The sequence below is a fragment of the Lepisma saccharinum genome, chromosome 14, assembly GCF_977018435.1.
Source record: "Lepisma saccharinum chromosome 14, izLepSacc3.1, whole genome shotgun sequence".
Lineage (NCBI taxonomy): Eukaryota > Metazoa > Arthropoda > Insecta > Zygentoma > Lepismatidae > Lepisma > Lepisma saccharinum.
This window is the reverse complement of record NC_139242.1, coordinates 43,701,260-43,724,214: the sequence shown is the minus strand read 5'-3', so window position 1 is coordinate 43,724,214 and position 22,955 is coordinate 43,701,260. Positions and strand designations below refer to the sequence as shown.

General features: G+C 38.0%; 1 protein-coding gene across 1 annotated transcript in view; it reads left to right on the top strand.

Moving 5' to 3' along the window:
- Positions 1-290: 290 nt before the first annotated feature.
- Positions 291-22,955, top strand: part of LOC145998825 (anoctamin-7-like) — a 111,315-nt gene continuing 88,650 nt past the window's right edge. Inside the window, exons 1-3 of the mRNA XM_083135481.1 lie at positions 291-367; positions 3,224-3,323; positions 11,342-11,400. Coding sequence (XP_082991607.1) covers positions 3,248-3,323; positions 11,342-11,400 — 135 coding nt within the window. The 5' untranslated portion in view covers positions 291-367; positions 3,224-3,247. The remainder of the gene's footprint in view (positions 368-3,223; positions 3,324-11,341; positions 11,401-22,955) is intronic.

Sequence of the window (22,955 nt, the reverse complement as noted above, 5' to 3'; positions counted from 1 at the left end):
TATTTGTGCAATTTTGGAGCATCTCCCCCTGTTTTTTTCATTTGAGACTTTCCAAAGATAATTGAACATAAGTTAATTCATGTATGGTAAATGCATTACATAAAACCATTAAAAACCATTCTACTATTATTCTAAAGAAAATCAGACCATTTGCATCATATAACCATATTATTCCAGATGGACCCCCTTATTATTGATAATTTGAGTGCAACATACTGATGCATTTTTAAGAGCCAATAAGTATGCATCTGAAGGCAGTATGTAAACCTTATTATGTAAATCTTGGGTGTTCATAAATAGATCTTGCTGGTACAGAAAAAAAAAGTGGAATACTTTTCCTTTTACCTAATAGGGAGGAACAACATAGGTAAGTTTACAAGACCTTTGCAAAGCACACCTAGCACCCTCATTTAAATTTCCTTCAACACCTCAAAACTCTAAAATAGAGTTATGGTAATTGGTACAAAAAATCTGATTCACAGCTCTTGCTGAGCTGCCGATTTGAAAATGTAGCTATAGCATAAATACCATGTAAGCAACAACCGTGAGTGTAGCATACAAAATATTGCAGTACACATGAACAAGATTACACATATTCATATATTTGTCATAGTTCATTCTTAAGATTTGATTAAATTAAAATAACTTCCTCATATAACATGGAGATGGGGTCAAAGATGAATATGAAACAACCACTACAAAGGATCAACTGCATGCTCATTCCTGGATTTAGAAATTAACAGATTGAACATGCAACCATGAGGTAATAGTTATTTTTTTTATTGCTTTAGGTATCAGCAGGAGGCAAGACACCTAGCATTCTAAATCCTGGCATCCAGGCTAATTGCAATGAGTTGATTGATGATTACAGGAAATAAATGAAAGAACAATCAGATCGATCAGATCAGCACAGGAATCTTGAATGAGAGTCAGATTATTAAAACTAAATTAATTTTGTGACAAGTTGGAATTATAAACAGGAAAAGTGATAACATGCAGAATACACTACACAGAAAAGATTTAAATCGCCACTCTCAGAAGTTAAGGGACTCATTGTTTGAACCTGTTTGATATTTCATTAACACTTGCTGGAGAGGGGGTGGATTGTCTGACTGAAGAATGGCTGCCATGGGAGTGAAACTTAATGGCGTATTCTGTTCCCTTAGTCTGCTTTGCGACACTAGTGACATCTACGAAAGATTTTAAGGAACTATTTGCCTTCTGTTTCAATTTTCTAAACTAGATGGCAGGTCTAGGTGACAGGCAGTGACTTCAACCACAACATACAATTCCTGATCCTAGTTAAATGGAACATTTTTAGGAAGGTCTCCAGAAATAATCATTATTAACAACGCGACTTTTCCATTCCTGTGCAACAAAGTCTCTCACGAGTTTTGAGTTTAAACCCACTTTATGCACAATGCACTTACAGGCTAATCGGGACTGGCCCTGTAGGTTAGAGTGGGATCTGAACCAGAATGTGCTCGAAGTGGATTGCAATGTGTGTGTGTGTGTGGGGGGGGGGGGGAGTTATCCCTGGCTAGGAATATTTACGCAAAGCATCCCCCACCTGTCACTATTTTAATACTTTAATACATATCAACATCTCACAGATGTTTAATATGGTGAAAAGTAGGCAATTGGGGAAGGGGTGTAGAATTTTAGTGAAATATGCAGGCTCGACCAGGACTCGAACCCGGGTCTCTGGTATACTGCCAACAGGCCTGGCTTCGCCAGAATTTTCGTTGTCCCTGGCTTGCCACACTTTCGTGCGTGCCAAAATCTTCATGAACTGGGGGATATTTTACGAAAAATTTGTTGCCGGGGGATAATATTCCCCCACATCCCCCCCTAACTCAAGCAATGCCCCCCCATCTAAAATTGTACACTTCGCGCTTCCAACGGGTATCAAACATGACACACCTTCATTACATTACCACTACGCCATCGGGAGGTGCATCATTCCAAGCGTTGGTATTTGCTGATTGTACATAATATAAAGCTTATATTACGTAGCGCTTGACATGGATATTTATTTTCATAACGGATTTCCCATCCAGTACTTAGCTCATTTTCTGCGGGGAGAGATTACAACACTGGGTTAACACACAGGTTTGAATTTGAAAAGACCATCCCGGCCAGGCTCGGTCAGTTCGATAAGGATGGCGACACATGTTTCACTGAGGCTGCTTTGTTTTGAGACTCGTAAGTAACTGCAATGAGTGGGTACTGTTCAGTGCACACTTGTTATTGTAATCTACACCTGCAAAAGAAGTATATTCTTATGCTTGCATTGAAGGAAAGATCATAGTCACAGTAGGTTATTTTAAAAGCTGTATAGGAGAAGAACACTTTGTTTGAAATAAATCGGAGTACCTCTCTACCACCCCCTTCCCTTTGTCTGACCTGAGGCCTGCCATCTAGCGTGACCATTGAGAAACAAGTAGTTCCTTGAAATCTTTGCTAGAGGTCACTAGCATCACCAGTGACATCATGGAGTGACGAAAGCCACCGAATTTAACATTCAATTAACACGTCTCCTCTAGTGGTGTGTCTATGGTGGCTGCCCTCTCCACACCCCATGCCCGTGACTTCACTGATTCCATGATACACTTTCTGTCACTAAATCCCCGGACTTCCATATTTCTTGGATCAATTGGAGTTCTTCAATTGAAGGAAAGGTGTTAGTAATTTTTTGTTGTTGGAATCTATGGTTATCTTGAGCAGTTTTGTAATATACTAAGGCTGTGTCCGAAAGATCTAAAAAGAAGGCATTCTTGAAGTACAGTCTCATCAGAAATGACATCACCTAGTGCAGTTAAAAAGTGCCAATTAAACAAGCAATCGAGAGAATACAGGCTTGAATACTTGACTCGTGCACTTGTTGTTCATTTGTTTGACATCATGGAAGTTGAAAGTCAGCCACAAGTTGGTTGTAGTTCTTCTAATGTGTGGAAATGTAAGTAGTTAAAATGTAGGTGATTTCTATAATAGTGGGTGGAAAACATGTGTTTCTAATGCAGGGAAAACAATGTGTTTTCTATCTACTGATTGTATTTTGCGCTGCAATAGAAGTTAAATTTGAAAGATTTTTGATTCAAGACTGAACTGAGAGACCATTCTCAAAGGATGTTCACTTCAAGTATGGTTTTGCACCTTTTGGGCACAGCCTAAGTTTAAGTTTAATGGTGCTAATTCTTACAAATAATTACATTTTTCCCAGCCTCTGTGTTTTAAACATCACATCATGAAGATGTTTACTGGAGAGCAAAATACTCCATCCAAAGAGAGTGGTGGTGGAGGTGTTAAGGTTGCTAGCCCAGGTAAGGAAAATTACATGTTCTTATTGTTGAATTTAAAGGACATGATATATGTGCAGTGCATACTAGAAGCATATTTCAATTTAAAATAAAATCAATATTTAAATCATTTGGGAGAATCTAGCATATTAATGATATTAATCTAGATATTTATGATGATTAAAACATCATAATTTTTAGTACAAAATCTGAATGCATTTCAGGATCATGAGTTATATACAAAATGGCATTTCAGTATTAAAATGGTGAATAAAATCCCAAAAATGAATTAAAAATTATACATTTAAAAAATCCATTCTAAAACACATTCCTAACTTTCACCTACGTGAAATGCAAGTTAGTGTAAACCCCTAGATTCCTTGTTTCATGGTATCAAGCAGATTAGTGCTATATTTAAAACGAATGATAGATAAAGGGTTCCCAAAAGCTCTTGTAACACTAAAGAAAACTTTTGAATAATTATCTTGATTGATTTATTTGTTGTTTTAAGTTTACTTTATGCACAGATAGGTTAATTGGGACTAGACCTAGAGTTCAAAGTGCGATCCGAACCACTATGTGCCTCCACCGGATATCAACCCAGGACTCCTTGATTGGAACAGAAGAAAAAATGCTGTTCTATTAATGAGAAAATAAATAACTTTATTTAAATACCTAAGCTGATAGCAATACACAATGGCACCAATTTCTGGAAAACATTAGGCAGCCTGAACTCACAGATTTGTTGTATAAATTACACAACACATGCCATAAGCTTTTATTACAAGTTCTTCAGATAGTTATGAAAGTATGAGTATGTGTGAGTATTTGTTTCTTTCGTTTTCATTCATTGTGTTGCATACCATTATGTTGCATCGAAAAAAAAAGTTGTGTGTTGAATATCATTATCTTGCTCCTAAATTCTCTGAAAAATGTTTCGGTGTTGCCATTGGAGACTGCTCCCATGACCTCGGATGATCAAGTTACTGCTACATCAGATCTCAAGTTTACTTTTCAAGAGAAGTCACCTAGAAAACGGCAAAAGAAAAGGAAATGCGACCAGGAGGTGCATTATCAACAGAAGAATTTGCGAAACAGTGGGCACGAATACATATCAACTGCAAAGAAAAAGGTGAAAGCAGCTCCTCCTGGTGAAGATTGTATGTGCCCTAAGCATTGTTTCAAGAACTGCCAGCTAATCAAAGAGAAAAGCTTTTTACGGAGTTTTGGATACTTGGCAATTTTGACCTCCAAAATTCATATATTTTCTCTTGTATGAGACTGACTTACACTAATTCCTTAAATTGTAAGATAAAGCATTTGTGTTGAATTAAGCACTTTTTAAAATTATACCTACATTACTCATTTGTGTGTTCTGAATTTCATCTTCTCATGCATAATTATTCTATTAAAAGTTGCAAAAAACAATAGCAAAAACAGTTCGATGCAAGAAAATGGTATGCCACATACATTTTTACCACAACTTGTCTCCAAAATTATTTTATTTTGAAAACATTTTGTTACTGCAATACACAGATTATGTATTATGTGATCATTGAAAGTCTATTTTGTGTCTAAATCATAGTTTCAAGACATTTAAAAGATATCTGTGAAATTAATGAATTTCCCAAATATTCAATCGCCTCTTTCTGAAAAGTACCTTCTTGTGGGTTGCCATTTTCTTGCCCTGAGGGGCAGATATATTCTTGCATTGTAAGTCCTTTAGCCATAGTCTCCTGAAAAAATGTGTAAATGAAGGTCCACTGTTTACCTATTTTCAAACCTCTGAAGGGAAACATGTCAATAAATGGGATGGAACAATTTAGTCAGTACTCTATTGGTATCATCTGATCAAACTGATGTTTCTATAAATAATATGTCACTTAGTGAAATATTCTCTACAGGCCCGTAGCCAGAAATTCTTAGTAAGGGGGCGAAGTCAATCCTAGAGGGATTGTAAATTTTTAATATATTGTGTTGCATTGGCAGATATAGCAGGGTACAGAGGAGCACTTGCCCCCTCCTTCAAAAGTGATAAGTAACGGGAAAGGGATGATATCTTGAAACTCCAATGAACAAAAAAAAGTTCGAGCAACATCAAATAACAATATTTCGATAATGATCTTTCTGAACTGCCAAAGAATACAAAGATAAAGTTTAACTAACATACTAAATAGTCTAATCGGGACTGTATCTACTTGATATTTACAGGTCAATAATGTTAATAGACGATTAATATGTACCAACAGCTTTGGGCTTCTCTGCAGAACTGATTAAGGGAGTCCTTTATAAATTGTGCTTCATTATGTTTCCCTCTAGTTCCCAGTATGCAAGATTTTTACGCACAAAGGAATCTAAACGAGAATCCAACACCACCATTGTGTTATGCAAGAAAAATCGAATTAATTAAATAATAATGGTTACATATTATCTACTCTTTGATGAATTGTGTAAAAATTTGTAATACATTGTTTGTAGGCCTACTTGTTAAAACATTAAAACATGGGTCCCTTACTCCACCACAGATTCTATTTGCTTCAAATGAAAGACTCTTGCATCACTACAGACAATGTTTGCCTACTGGTTACGTTAATCATTTTGCAAAATATTGTGTTGTTGAAATACATGTGTTTGACACCCGACAAACAAATAGGAATCCCTTGATTGATCAATGACTTCTTGGATTACAGTGTCATCATTAATAGTATTTCATATCAAGTTTTATGAGGGAAATGTTGTATCCTCTTTACATTAGGAAAAATACCTTCCTTAATGACTATGGTACGAAACCGAACGATATGAGGGGCCTCCTTCGCCTTACCCCATTTCTGTGGCACAAGGTCTCTGGGCCGCTTATCGTCACCACTTTTTGAGCAGAACCGCACAAACCCCAAATATCAGGGTTTTTATGCTGATACTGATTTCTGCCAGTCACAGAATGGCTTAAGATATAAGAATAAAATTAGGAGAATCCACTTCATAGCAGAAGAGTTGACATAATTATTTGTCAAAAAATTAGGTTGTGGCTGAGGTACTTTAACAGACAACGTCTGCTACAGATACAATGTGATAGATTTTCAATTGTATTTATTTCACTGCAGCTTTTTTCTACTTGCAATTTTCTTGAACCTGTATTCACAGGGTGCTGCTTCATAACACTGACAACTTTCTCAGTGTGTACAAGACATGAAGGCAAGCAACTTTTCTCAGTCACTATTTGCTCGTCTAATTATTCTTTCGATGTTACAAGCAATCGAAATATGGCATCTTCTGTCATTAATGTATGCAATCCCATTGAGCTTCGCAGTTGCAAATGTCATTTATTTCTATTGCCGTTTAAAATTCTGAGAGCATGCTATGGAAATTATATCATGCAAACAGTCAGAGTTAAAACTTAACTTTTCCTTTATAAAATGGATATCATAGCACACATCTATGTTGCTTATCATATTTGATGCGTTTGCATAGAGAAATGATTCATAAGATTTGAAATTGATATTTACACTCCATAAGATGCTTAGTGTAACCCGTATAAAACTACAAATTTTATCGCTTTCTAACCGAAATAATAAATGTGAAATACTATCACATTTTCATCGTGTTTGACAATAATTTGAGCCAGTAAGCTGCATCCTACATCTTTCACTAGCCAACCTGCATGTTGGGATGATTACATAACACACTACGAAGCCAGGGGCTTCAGGTTCAAGCTTGGGCATGAGTGTTCTTTGTGGGCAGAGGTGAAACCACAAATTTTTAACTGGAGTCAAGTACCAGGACAAACGTGCCAATAATAATAATAGTACTATAGTGGTGGTAGTGGTAGTAATAATAGTAGCATTAAAAGATGTTATTATCGTCGTAAATCATGCAAAAGGGGGTAGAAGTCGGTGCTAAAGCATTTGTGTTTGAACAAATGATTTGAAATATTTTTTCAACACGTTCAATTTCATATTATAGCCTGACAAGTTAAGTCCCGATATGCGCAGATCGCTGCAGAGCACTTCCCATTACGTCATCCTCCCCACCACTCTTCTACGTACTGGTTTAGCCTTGAGAGTATGAGTGGTGCCAACTCAGCAAAACTAAGCTAAAACAAATATGACAAACTATTTTTACTGTGTAGATTGACGATGCCGGCTCATATCAGTTTACCAGTGGTTTATTTGATTTAATCCGGTCTTTGAAAATGTGTGCGGATCATAAACTGTAGTATTACGCATGCGCGTTAAGGTTTATACCGAAGAGAAACTACTGGGCGAATGACTTCATTTTCTGACTGCGACATCGAGCAGTGGCCTGTTTTTTTTTTTTTAAGCTGAGTGGGGTGGGGGTTCCATTGTTTATTGTACAACAATCGCTACGAGAAGGCAATCGGATAACATGCTTGCCTGTGTTCTTTTTTAAAGCATTGAAATGTTCTTGTTCTTTACTCTTCGCTGCATATTTTTGAAATGCAAAAATCAAATCATGCTGGGTCCAACGAAATCCACGATCTGCTCTGGAAAGCCCCTTAGAGGAGAGGCCAGATAAATTGTTTACAATGTTGCAACATATTTGCAAAATCAGAAAGAGTTATATAAACTTACGTATAATGTTGTCAAGTCCACAAGTGCCACCACTGGAGTATCTAAATGGATGGTTTCTCAAGTTTTAAAAGAATTGGATTGGATTGTTTTAAGTCCACTTTATGCACAGTAAGGCTAATTGGAACTGGACCTACAGTTTAAAGTGGGATCCGAACCACTATGTGCCTCCACTGTGAATCGAACTCGGGACCCCTTGATTACCACTGCGCCATCGGGGAGGCCAAGTTTTAAAAGAAGGAAAAGAGTCGTTGGCGAAAGGTGAGCTGAATTTCTGTACTCCGACAGGTAGAAAACAGCCCAGGAAAAAGCGAATACAAATTTCGTTGAAAATCCTCAGACCATTCTGCTCCCTCCAGGCTGTAACACTGCGAACCAACGTCGCTGCGGAGAATGGAGTGGGGAAATGTGGTGTGAGATGCGCAACAGCTATTTGCAGCATCTTGTTTTTAAACTTGTCAAGTTATAGCTAATAATGAAAACAAGCACGCAAACTGTATTTTTGAAAGACAGAATATGAATGACGAACATTATTATTTTTGTACATATCAGGGGTGCCCACAGGAGGGGATTTGCTGCAGGCTGCACCATCGAGATTTTTTGTGGGGCTTTTCCCCTTCAAATAATATAAAATTCAACATTTATATATTTTTCCATAATATATGTAAACATTTTACACCTTAAATGTACTATATTTAATACATTAGATGAAGACAATAGTGTTTAAGCGTTTTATCGAAGGAGGAAGGGGGTGGGGGAAATATCTAACTTTTACATATTATGCCCTAATTGACACGTGGGTTCTGTGGGGGGATTCTGAATTAAACGTTGGGGGGGGGGGACAGTATCCAACACTAGGTCTTGGATTATGGCGGGTATTTTAGTTAGAGTGGGATTGAGCATTAAATTGAGGAAGGTATACAATTCTTGTGTATTGTCTTAGACTGTTGCGGAATTTCTGGTGTGGAGAATTAATTTTTTGGAGGAGGCAATATCCACTCTTCAATATCAACACTATGTCTAAAATTGTCATGGAAATTTTGGTGCTAGGATTGAGTATTACATTTTAAGGGAGAGATAGGAAGCTCTTGATAAAGTGTTAAATCTTAGATTGTCAAGAGATTTGTGTAGTGGAGAAAGAGTTCGAACATTAAACTTTGGAGAATGTATTTAGCGATATGCTATCCACGCATTTTCAACCTCTGATGTGCCAAAAGAGAAGCTGAAAAAGACTAAATATCTTGGGACAAGAAAGTACTGACATCCCATTAAATTAATATTCTTGAAAGCCTGCAAAGAAATGAATGTAAAAATTTTCTTGCTCACTTCGCTTGCAATATTGTGTGGCAAGAACGCGTGTTTGGCACAATCAATGTGCTAGCTTTAAGTTTTTTCGAATATCGAACAATTTTAAAATATGGACAATTTAACATGGTATTTTATTCAAATAGACATCAATTGTTACCTGTTCAACCAAACTATTTTGGGGGGATTATGATTAACGATTTTAAAGGCGGTCTTAAGTGATTGGCACCCCTTTTTAGGGACGAGGGGCAGATCAAGTATAGTTTTCAGTAAAGGTAAGGAAAAAGATTACTTTCGGTAGATACGCTGTCGTAATTAAATACTTTGTGGAGATTACGGTATGGCTTGAGGGCACGAATGATATGATTTGGGGGGGGGGGCATGACATGATTTTTGGGGGATGAGCCATTGGCCTTGGGGGATGGGCACCCCTGGTACATATAACATGTATAACTTTTATGTGCAACATATATTTTACACATATGGAACATGGAGCGATGTAAAATAAGAAAATACATATGCAACATGTTAACGCTAAATTGTGTATGTATTCAAAGTTTCTTTAATATATATATATATATATATATATATATATATATATATTATTTAAATACATTACATTATCAATTCATCCACCAAATTGTCTCTCAAATGTGCACGCTCCTTTTCCTCAAAATAATTGTTCATACATTTAAGCAGCAACAATCTGAAGTATATATCTGGCCTTACTTCTCTCTCTCGAGTAATTTAGAATGCATTACAGAAAAGAATCATATTGGGATCGAAGCGAGTAGGAAAATCTTTGGATCCAAATATTTGCAAACTGAAAATAATATTGATTTAATAGGACGCAAATAATTTCACGGGGTGCCATGGCATTCTCTTTAATATATTTTTTTTTCCATTTAGACCGTTTTGGCTCCCAGGGCTGACTCCTGCCGTCCCTAGCTGTGGCTATGAACTTGGACTATAAGAATAGCAGATACTGTGTTTGCGAGCGAAGCGATCAAGAAAATTTTATGAAATTTACTTTTATTTGTATAAAATTTGAAATCGAGGGGGGCAATTGCCCCTCTGTGCACCCTGCAAGTGCCCTTAGCCGTCTGGAAGAAAATGCAAGAAACACTTGAAAACTAACTCCATCTTGAGTATCCATTTGTCCTGCTATTCTTAGATTCTGCTACTCATGTTTCTTTACTTCAATGTTTGCCCCCTAGATGGGACTTCCATCCAAGATTGGGGGGACAATGCCACTGCCCCCCCTGTGGTTGCAGCACTGTTTGTGAGTGCCTCTTCATCAATTTCCCGTCATCACTCATTTTCACGATTAGCTAGAAGTGGCAGAAAAGCAAAGCTAAGTAACAAAAATCAAATATACACTAGCTCTCTCTATCACATGAATCGCTCCAAAAGGTAGAGTTGGGAAACAAAAAATTAAGCAGTTCCAAGTTCATAGCAATACATCCAAGAAAAAAAAAACATCCAAACACATTAGGCACCTTTAATACAAGACTACTCAAAATGTCACAACTGTTCTAGATACTGAATATTGCGAAATAATTTCCCAAAGTCTGAATCTGGAAGGGAGTTTTTTTCCCCCATCCTGATACGACATTATACGGAATCCCACACACCTTCATAAGTCACAAAATCAATAAATGTCTTTGTTATGTTGCTAGAGTAATACAGGATATAAGTGTAAAAATTAGTGAGAATTCCAGGTAGGAATGTGTTCTGTATTTTTCACAGGTGGGCAAAGCAGGCTTCCAAGGGGGGGGGGGGGGCAATGGCCTTGTCCCTTCAAAAAGTGGCTCTGGGGTTCACCCACCCTCAAATCAATGGGTATCTGGGGGCAACCTTGGGGGGTAAAGATGGCTGGAGCATGGTGCTGATCACATCCGCTCTGAAAATTGCCAAGTTTGAGAATGTGTGGGGCCTACCCCCCACATGTGCCTTCACCGCATGGTGATATATGCACGGGGAACTTTACCTTTTACCTATTACTTTATCAGTATCAGCAAAAATGTCATACTGATATATCCTTAGATAAATCTTCGACCAAGAATACATTTCCAAATTAAATGTCAAACTTTTCTTTTTCTTTTATTTTGTATAAGTGTGTGTGTTATTCATATTTTTGTCTTCTTACAGTTGGAATAGCTGCAGATTCCACAACAGTAGGCGGTTCTAAATCAACAGACTCCCAAAAGGTAATTTCTAGTACAAATTAGACTTTACAACACACAAAATAACTTTCCATGACAATACGAGGGGGTGCTGATAAGTTCCTGGCTTTGCTCTCATCCCATCGCTTCCCATTCGCGATTCATATCTCATTTGAAAGTGTGTAATATGAGTATGGTGCAAAAATAATATTCCTCCCACAATAGATTCTTTCTATTTTTCAGGTTTGAAGTAGTCATGGTGGAGGCACAAGTCATTTTCACGATGCCGGAGGTTCAGGGTGTGATCAAGTTTCTGTTCCTCCAAGGAAAGTCTGCAATGGACATTCACAGTGAGATGTCACAAACACTGGGAGATAAGTAATCTTCATACACACCATAAAAACCTGGAGAGTTTGATTCATGACTGGATATTTCAGCATCGAAGATGATGTCCACAGTGGGTGCCCTTCATCAGTGACGGATTTGGCAACATGTGATGCTGTGCATGACATGATTTTTATGAATCGGCGAATATCAGCCAAGAAGATTGCAGAGATAATGAACATCTCCCAGGAACATGTAGGATTCATCATACATGATGTACTGGACATGAGGAAACTTTCTGCCAAATGGGTTCCAAAATGTTTGAACAGTGATCAGAAACGGCAAAGAGTGAAGCCATCGGAGGCCATTTTGGCTCGGTTTCGTGCTGGTGGAGGATTTTTGGGTAGATTAGTGACTAAGGATGAAACGTGCCTCTACATATCTATGAGCCCGAGACCAAGGATCAGTCCATAGAATGGCACCACAAGGGGTCACCCCGTCTGTCGTGAAACTGATTTGTGCCTCCTCCATGACTACTTCAAACCTGAAAAATAGAAATAAGCTATTACGGGAGGAATATTATTTTTGCACACTGATGTCTACGTTGCCCCCACACCTCCTATACGCCTTCATGGCATGGTGCTAAGCACAGAGGAATACTTTACATTTTTTTTTTACCTTTTACCATAACATACTCATATTACACACTTTCAAATGAGATATGAATTGTGAATGGGAAACGATGGGAAGAGAGGAAAGCCAAGAACTTATCAGCACCCCTCGTACATAAATGCTTATCTTTACATTCCTGAAAACACCATTTAACGCTGTTCTTATGGTAAGCATAAGACACAAAGCAAAACTCTTTTTAAATGTGTGTTTTCACATTTTTTCTAATTACATTTTTGTAACCTTCAGCTAATTGTGATTGGATGAATAAAATTGAAGATACACTCACAAGAGAACATTCATATATAGCCAGGACTCATATATGGGACCATCAGTGGTGAGATCTTGAGTCTAGCATTCAATTTGCTCAGTCAGCAAGTACAGGTAATCCCTTTTGTTGAATGCTTTTCATTGTACCATGACAAAAGACAGATTTTGACAAGTCAATGAGGCTAATTCCTTGCCTTGCTTGCACAAGAATCCAACTCTTGCATGAATAAACATGCCAGGAGAACCTTCTCTAAAATTTGACAGAGTGGTGCCATGTGATGAATTTTTCTACAGCAAATGAAGTTTTCAAAACCCTCCTGCTTTACGTATAACAAGAACCCAATATGTTGCCATAGATGGTTTGATTGATATAAGTAAAAAAATAATTATCTTAAGTTTCGACTAAGATCACCTGGAAAAGAATTCAATTTAGTCCATGGGCCAGCCCCAGTGGCGGTGAGGGAGGCAACTGGCCTGCACTTGGCACCTTGCCCCCCCCCCCCCTCCCCCCAAGTTTTGGAACCCGATCGCCACCACTAGCCAGCCAGATCTCAGTACCACCCAAGATAGCAAAACTTCAATAGTACTGAAATAACTGTTGCTCCAACATAAGTATAAAAATATGTGATAACCTTTCCAAATGAGTAGCTTTTTCATTTTTCTTAGGGGTAACATGTCTTCGCATCAATTGCATCAGACATGCATCACTTGTGATCATGCAAGTTCAAAACTTACACGAAAGAACCATATTCTGTGGAATAATTCACAGGTTTTCTTTATTTGATCTTTTTAATATGACTGTTCAACAAAATTTATGTATATAATTATTATTATTATTACAAAAAATACAGTGTGTTGGGACTTTGTCCCATCTGAATGTTTTGGTAAAAATTGTGTTCGCTTCATCATGAAGTCTGAAATAGATTAACTTGATAAAAACATGTTAAATATTATAATTTATTTGTTGCTGTTAAGACATCTATGACTGAAGATGGCCGGGGAAAGCACTCTTCCATAAAAGAGGCCCCAAGTGGAGAGCATTACCCACCGTTTTCACTATATGATAAGGACTAGTGGAGAACTTTGCTGAGGGTATTCAAAATTCATGAACACACACCACTTTTGGAACTTGCAAAATATATTCCAAATGATCATATTCCAGCAATCCAGTACCACCGAAAGTGTCATAGTATTTTGATCAAGGACAAACTTATCTGGTCTAACCTTGCAAAAGAGCACTCCAGTTCCAGTGATACACTGCCTGATAAAGAGTCGAGAAATCAGCTTTACAATATCCATGTGGTTCCCAGGCTTATGATGCAGAGTGCATCTTTTGACAGAAAAGTACACAAAGCAGCAGAACACAAAGAAAGTTTTAATACAGTTTCAGGAATCGCATACTGGTGTGAAGATAAGGAGTGCAGTTTCTCGTAAATGGGAAGAGGAGCCTATCATCCTCCTGAATGTCCTACTCAGATATGATGGGAGATCTTGCTAGGCCTGCAGAGAGCTGCACATAGGGAAAATTCGCTTACTAAGCCCACCTGGCTGGCAAGCGGGCGAGTACAACTGTAGACCTGAGTTTTGAACTGTCAAGCACCAAAAGCTCATGGGTAACTGGAAGGCCTTGCAAGACCAAGCTCGCTTATCTTCAGCGAACGCTCATTTTTTTTTTTTTTTTTTTTTTGCACCATCTCCAGATACATGAGTCACGCAGTCATGGTTGCCAACTTTTAAATTCTGAAACTGGTCTTGGAGCACTTAAAATGTTCATCAGGTTTATCAATTTGAAATTGCAGACATTTATTCCTTGGTAGAAAACATTTGTATCACTCACACCTAGTGGCGGCGATTGGGTGCCAAAACTAGGAGTCCAAGGTGCAAAAGTAGGGGGGAGGGGGGCAAGGACAGTTTAATTTCCCTTGGTACATAAGATTAGCATGGTGCCAAAGTGGAAAAGGGGGGCAACTGCCTTCTCTCGGCCCTGCCCCTAATCGCTGCCACTGCTGACACCTATAAAGGAGTACGAACCAAGTTTGGCAAAAAGTGCCATCATCAATATTTTGGAACTTTGTGTGACTTGTGGTTGTTCTACATTAAACATTTTTTGGGGGTGCTCCTCTATGGCGCAGTGGTAGTGTCATCGCATTGTAATCAAGGGGTCCCGCATTCGATACCCGGTGGAGGCACATAGTGGTTTGGATCCCACTTTAAAGTGTAGGTCCAGTCCCGAGTAGCCTTATTGTGCATAAAGTGACAAAATAAATGAATCAATCAATTAAACAGATTTTCTCTCTGGTGTAATTTTGTCAATTCAATATCCGAATTAGTTGCTCAAGATATCACCCCTCAACACTAAAGCACGATGGTCCATAAAATGGAACGTGAAATCAGAATTTGCACACAAGGTTTTTGCATATTGTCATCTCTTTCAACAAATCGTCATTCGCTCATGTTGTTGCTAGTTATCTAGTTCTACAGACCGCATTGATAGGCAGGCAATGTTATTTACACATTTCAACAAACAAATGACGTAAAAATGAAACCGAGAGAAGATTTCAAGACCAGAAACGTGGCATAAAATGAACAAGACACAAACCTATTTCAAGACCTTCAAAAAAAATTGGAAAATATGTGGTAGTCACTTTGACATAGTAATGAAACTAATTTGAGAAGTTAAAAAATCTTAGTTATACTACAGTGGTGTAGCAACATATCGCGAGGCCCTGGGCGAGATTAGAATGCAAGGCCGCCTCATCCGTTCTTTAAGTTTGAAATATCAATGTGAATCGATACACAGTCATCAAGGAAACGCCAGCAAATTATTATATTTATATAATAGCCTAATAATAATAATAATACATTTCTGATGAAAATTATATTTAACAGTTCGCGACAGAGAAATTTACACGCTGCTGCAATTTTCATTAACCAAAGCAGTAGTAATAGCACGTTTTTTAAGATGTTCTTTAGGCAGTAAGACACAACTGAAATATCCTTAAATATGGTTAACTTTTTTTTAAAAAAAAATCAAAAATACAAACTAAGAATCTTTAAATATAACCTATATATTATTTAATGAGTTTGTTTCCTCATTTCAAAATTTGTAGGATGAAATTGTTACAAACCATGGCTTAAGAAGAAAATATCAAAGGACGCACATGAAATGTTGGTGTTTGATAGAGCCGGGGGGGAGAGGGGTGCGCTAAATCACAATCCTCTCTAGGGGTCTAAAATATCCACCTACAAGCTCTTCGACACAATCGGTTTCAACATGAACAAATCTTAAAACGATAGTCATTTGGCCCATAAGTGTGAAATCTTTGGTGTAATCAATTGATACAGCTAATATGACTTTTTTTTAATTAGCAATTTTGACTTTGTTGCACATTAATTGTACCAGTTAACCAGTGGCGTGGCGTTGGATTTTTAAAAGTGTTACCGGTTATCAGTAGGACATTTAAGGGAGGAGCCATAAGACTTGGGTGCCTCCCCACCTGAGGTTCCCCCCATGTTTTCCAAGTAGTTCATATAATATTATTCTGGTACAACTGCAATTCAATACTAGATTTTGGTAAAGTTATTAATGAGGAAAAAAAATGTTGGCTTAAGCACTGAAGTGAAATCGAAAACATTGGTTGATGACATAATAAACATTAGCCTAATAAAGAAATACGTAATTTGATACTTACAGAAATATCTTCTATCTCACAATTACACACACTGTTCAGATAGGACGAACCCGCAACCTTGGAACTCAGAGCAAGCTCCATTCCGCTTGTTAATTAATTGACAATGCCCGAAAACAACACAAAGACGAAAGACACCACTCACAAAACACGCACTGCACAGTCCCTCCCACCAACAGTTGTTTACTTTTGTAATACGTGAAGCACCCCATCTTCCTTGCTCCCTCCCCTCTCAGCATCGGCGCTTCCCCAATAGCCAATATTTCCTTCGGAACCTTACACTGCAAGAAGTCCAGTTGTACTACTGTTGCCATCTTAGTTCTTTTGAAACCAGATTTGCCCAAATCGCTAAACTTTTCATTTCAAATAAGACATATATAGAGTAGATATAGTCTTCATCTGTTTCCTAACTACTCCCACTCCCAAGTTTCGCTAAATCCACAGAAATCTCATTTCTGACACCACTACTATTTCGAATATTTTACGTCCCTTGCTACCTTTAAGGCTTTCGCTTTATAGGATAATCGTGACGATGAGAATGAATGGTGAATTACTGGAATAAAATGATTATTTATTTGTGTATGTAATTATTAATTTTTATAACTATGTAAGTAAAATAATAACAACAAACATTGAAATAACCATTTCTTGCTGAGGATTCGAACCTGCGACAACTGACACTTCAGAGCGTGCTAAAATAACAATCGGGAAATTATGCTTGTAAGTAATGTTTTCACTCAAAAACAGTTCTGTTACCTCAAAAACATTGCTTCAATCCGAAATTATCGTATTCCTGTGACAACATATGCCAATCTCAATCGGCCCTTTCAACAATTATCACAAATTCCTGTAACTGAAATAATATTATATGTGTGAAATATAGAATTTTAGGTTGACATTTTTAGAAGGACAGCAGACCCCTTGACCATCCCCATCCCTCTCCTCTCCTCTCCTTCTCGCCCATGATGTCGAAAAAGGACAAAGTGGACTTTCGTAATCGCTGATATTTAGTGTAAATACAAAATATCACATGGTAGTTTGCTTTTTCCCAGTGTGATTTGGCATTTTTTAAATTTTGATTTGATGTTTTAAGTCGACTTCATGCACAGTAAGGCTAATCGGGACTGGACCTACAGTTTAAAGTGGGATCCAAACCACTTGTGCCTCGAAGCCGGGACCCCTTGATTACAAGGTGGCGACGCTACCACTACACCATCATTCCCCAGTGTGACTGGACATCTTCAGAGTAAGATAGACCCGATTAGGCGACTTAGCTCTCTTCTGTCAATTGAATATAACAACACTGATCTGTATCCGGTAAGGATCACCGGCAACTGTGGCGGCTAAACAGGCATGGCAATAACCTGCCTCCTCCTGCCACCGTAACAGTCTTTACCGGGACTCAAAGTCTTCCTTGCGTGGGCTCAGGGCCCTTTCCTCATGTTGACTCAGGGGGGTACCGGACCAGTCCTGCTCTTCGCTTTTGCCGGTGTCAGAAAAAAGTCAGTCTGTAATATTTACTTTATGACAATATTACCAGTTTATGTATGTAATAATATTTTAAGACAGGTTCTTCAATTCTTTATATTTTGCTGTTACTTGCAGTAACAGCGGTTACATGCACGCCACGCTTCTGCAGTTAACTTTGAATTTTAGAACTTAGATGATAATAATAATTGTGAATCTCATTTTGTTGTTACGTCTTAATGTTCTTGTAATATTAAATATTTGACACAGTGGTTTAAAAAAATCGTAAAGTACGTGTCTGCAAGAAACAAATTTGGGTCCCTCAAGTACAGTCAGATTCTTCCAGGAAATTTATGTAATTACTTAGAATGGCTGGTTGTGGCTACACTTACATTAATAATTATACAAATCGATGCTCTACATCTGAATTTTCACATATTACAACATATCTTTCTTTGACATTTATGTATTCAAAATAAGAAAATACAAATACTTACCATCTCCTCCCCCACCCCCTTAACAGCTGGGTGGATAAAAATAATGATTTTTATTTATAATGTTTGATATTTTTTATTTAAATCGATCTTCTTTATGGCACCGTACACATAGACATATTTTTTATATAGAAAGGTTTTTCTGATAAACGGCCCTGTAAAATATTTGAACAGTTTGATTAAAGCAAATAAGAAATTACATGTAAATATGCATTTCTTTGTTTCTGGAACTGAACATAATGAACCTAATTTGAAAATGTGTGTTGAGTGTGTTAATGAAACTATTATAATTTCAGTAACTTTTCTTACAGTGAAAATAATGATTTCTTGAAGTACTTTATATTTTTAACTTAAAATAATTTTTACAGTCTTTGTAGTGTTTTTAATGATAGTTAGCCAAATATCAGCTGCCATATTTATTTACAGTTTAATGAAAATGACACTATTTACGGTTTAACATGATTAGTATTTTGTACATTATTCTATTTAAAAAATGTGCTATTTTTGCTTATAAAAATTATTGAATTTTAAATCAAGGAAAATTTTAAGTGTTTTTTTTTTCAGACGACATATTACATTTACTTTTGTATGAATTTGAATTTGAATTTAAAATTGTGGGTCCGTCAGCACTAAGGCTATTTTGCACCCATCACATTATACGGGGTCCAGCCCCTTATCGTTACAAAGAACAACTCTAACGTTTCAGAACTAAAATCATAAAATATTAAAATCTTCTGACTTTCGTTAAAAGCTGAGGCTGTAAAGGGACACTCAGCACACATAAGGACAAAAGAACAGGACAATACAAACAAAATTATACTGGCCATGGGGCCAGTCGCCAGAGCCTTGTTAGTCTTAAGTCCAGGGTGTACTAACGTGGAAGTGAGGTTGACATGTGGGTGTACTATGTGTACATATATTTTGTTTCCATTATTTATTTTCTTAGAGCATAATAAACACCATTAAATGATCACAAGATTAATATACTTTCACAAAAAGTTATTCTGATCTCTACAAATTTCTTGTGTACATGACTCTGGAATTTTATTTAAAGTGACTTCAAAAAGTGATTTTTTAAAATAGAATTCCCCAATTTAAATCAAACCACCTTGCTTAACAGAAGTTTTCTTAATGGCTTCTGGGCAGCGAATGACACTTTTACATTAGATCTTGCCCTTTCTCGTTCAAGAATGAGATTACTGTGTCCGCTAAATTTGGGCTGAATCATACCATTCCACACTACCTCCCAGAAGTTTTTCCTAAGTTTCAATTTTGAGAAAGATACTCGTAGTTCTTTTTTCGTGGTTGTTACTTGAAGAGTAGGAAACAAACAAACAGAAGGCTGTACAGGATACACAGAACACTGGAAGCTAGTGTAGAGCTATCAAGGAGAAGAAACTTTGCCAAAGCACTTGATTTCAGATTTAAGCACATTCCTGAAACGTAGAACTTGATCAGGAAATTCGGAAGATAAATCAACTTCGTGCCCGTTACAGAGGCCAATAGCTGCATCTGAAGTTGTAGGAAGGAAGGAAGAACTGCTAATATTATCCATACCCTTCTTCAGTATAAAATACCGGAAGCATTACATGCCCCATACTTTGCTCCGTGGCAGTTTGAGGTGCTTTATCATTAACATATTAAAATCGGGTAGGCTATGCAAGGTCACGAGACAGAAGAAAAGCCAAGACAAAGCGCTTTTTATTCAATAAAATAATAAATCGATAAAAATGTCCAAGCACTTTTTGCATTAATGTTTCACATGAGAAATAAGAATTATTTTGACTTTTTCGGGGCCCCTTAGGCTTAGAGCTCCCGCCCGCCTCTAATTTGACGTATTCATTCAAATTATAACGTTAAACTAGAATACAAAGCCAGATAAAAAAGGTTTTAATTTTATTGGCCACAAAAATTAGCCTTTTCTATCTTTCTCACTTCCATTTATTACGTTTCTCGTATTCTCATGGGACGCGAGGCCCAGGTTGGTCACCCACTTCACCCACCCCTTGCTACGCCAATGGTTATAAAACCTCAAGGCACCTGCACCTAACAGAAATTCAAATATTTCCATGCGTAGTGAAATATAATGGCCATTGGCAACACATTGACAGTAGTGCTCGCGTCTACCTCTAAGAACTACATTGAGTCTCACGGGTCTTCTTAAGACCCGGATAATAGAAAAAACTGGCAGGCATCGATGCCTGTGCACAACTGTGACGTGAAGCTCTCTTGTGCGATGTCGAACACCTGGGCTTGACGTGCGTGTTGCATATTATTGTAGGCGGGCCTCCTCGCAGATGGGTGTTTTCCGGGTCTTGTGCAGGTCTCTGTAGGCCTGATCCAAGCTGTGCACTCTGAATCAATGCAAGGCTTTTCATTTCAACTCAGCTCCACCAACACTTTTGGCCGAATTCCTGTTGACCAAAGTATGAACAAAGATACCTCTAACACCAGGAGGGACACAGTGATTTAGTGTGAAGGAAGGTGCAGTGACAAAGTACTACCTTCCAGCTGAGTACAAAAGAATGTATCTGAAGCAGTTGATACACATGATAGGTCATAATAGGTTCAAATAGTCCCATCAAGATCTAGAAAGTCCAAGGATCAGGAAAGGCGAAGCAGATGTGAAGTCCCTCTTCGATCTCATGGAGAACGTTGGCTGAATCCCGTGTCTCCTGATGAATAAAACTTGATTAGTGTGTCCACTGGCAGCATGGCTCCACCAGATGTAGCGAAGGATGACCTGAAGACTCTTCAGGTCAGAGAGGAAGCTTACCAGACATTTAAGTGAACACAGTAAGGTGAAGACCTTCAGTGAAATTTTATGATGACAAGACATGAAGAAGACCTTCTCCAATGTCTGCACAAAGGCTACCCAAAGATCAAAAGCAGAAGTGGTTCTATAGGTTGACCTTTGGCCACATAATGCTAGTAACTGAACATGAAAGAGGCCCTCTACCATCCACTGCACTTATCACCATGGCCTCTGTCAAATGTTGGTGGTTCACTTAGCAAGACAAACAAGGCAACATTTGCGAGAGAGCTCGAAGAGAATGTTGCCTTAGTTGAATCTATTCCAGCATCTTCAACCTCCATCACTGATGGGATGAACCTTGTGCAAAAAATTATGGGAAACAACAAAACCTTCCACGAGCTTGTAGTGTTGGTTTTCAACAGGGTAGATGTATTTGATGTCTACCGTCAGCGTTCAATCAAAGGTGCTGAAAGATTGAAGAGGGGTTCAGCCACGATGTGCAAATATAGCAGCAATACAGGAGGACACTACATCCAGCCATGGAAAAAATTCTTGAGTAGTTCCCTCAATAAGATCAGCATTATTAAGTTCCCCGAGATGCAGAAAGATTCTGCATACCATCTGCATGGGTGAACAACCAGCAGGTATTGTACATGACCTGTGAGGAAACCTGCTACAAGATAACGGAGAGTGAGTGGAAAGGAGTGAAAGGTTTGCGGTCCACACAAGAGGAGCTGACGTTAGACTGTTCCTACATGCCTTGCATGCTGAAAATTATGAATCATAGACAACCGTGATTGCAGCTGAATATACCGATGTCATGGTTCTTTGTCTGGGGTTCCAAAAGAAGATTCCCTGCCCAATTTACTAGATGTGTGGGACTAGAATCGAACACATTTTGTTGACATCAACAAGCTTGCAAATTCAATCGGATTTCGGACACACCATGTGCGACAGTCTAATTTGTTTAAATTCCTTTAAAGACTGTGACACTGTCAGTGCTTTTACCGGTTTTGGCAAGCTCATAGCTCTGAAGATGGTAAAAAAAAGGACCGCTCCTACTAGTAAATCTTTAGTCAACTTGGCCAGTTATGGGAGGTCAGTGATGAAGTCATTCAGAAGATGGAGCAGTTTACCTTCTGCATGTTTGTTGCAGTTTCCTACCTTGGCGAGATAAATGAACTGTTCTATCAGCTATTCTGTACCAAGAGGGAAGAGGTTGAATCCAACCACCTGCCACCATGCAGAGACTGTCATTTCAAGCATGTTCTGTGAGCCAACTACCAGGCTGCAATATGGAAGTGTGGTATGCAGGCAAACCCTAAGAAGCCAAGCCCTACAAAATATGGATGGAGAAATGGTGAAGATAAAAATCTTGTCATTCAGTTAATGCATTCCCCACCTGCACCTGATGTGGTTTTGAAACTGTTAGCATGCAATTGTGTGCATTCCTGCAAACTTAACTTGCCTGTTCAATCAACTCAAGTGCTCATACAAAGGCAAGTTACAAACATGCAATAAACAGAAACAGCAGGAAGATGAAGGATCTAATTTTCAACTCGAGAACTAAGATGATGTGATGATATATGAAAGCAGTATGATGATTGATTGTTGCTACAGGGCTTGTTCTACTTTTTTATATGAGGTTTATTTTTTAATTAGGGGCCATTTTGAAATAAAACTAAAAGGAAGAAATTTAATTACCTCTGTGGCTGTTCATATGTACATTCAGCTACTTCTCAATGTAGTTCCCATAGTAGCAGTAGATGAGCTTTTGTAAACCCTCATCAAAGAAATCTTCCGCCAGGTCAGACAGCCAATCCCCCATGGCCTGTTTGGCTTCATCGCTTCGCTGTTGAATCGCTTCCCAGTGAAGAAAGTCTTCAAGTGGAGGAATAGGTGATAATCGCTAGGGGCGAGATCCAGACTGTA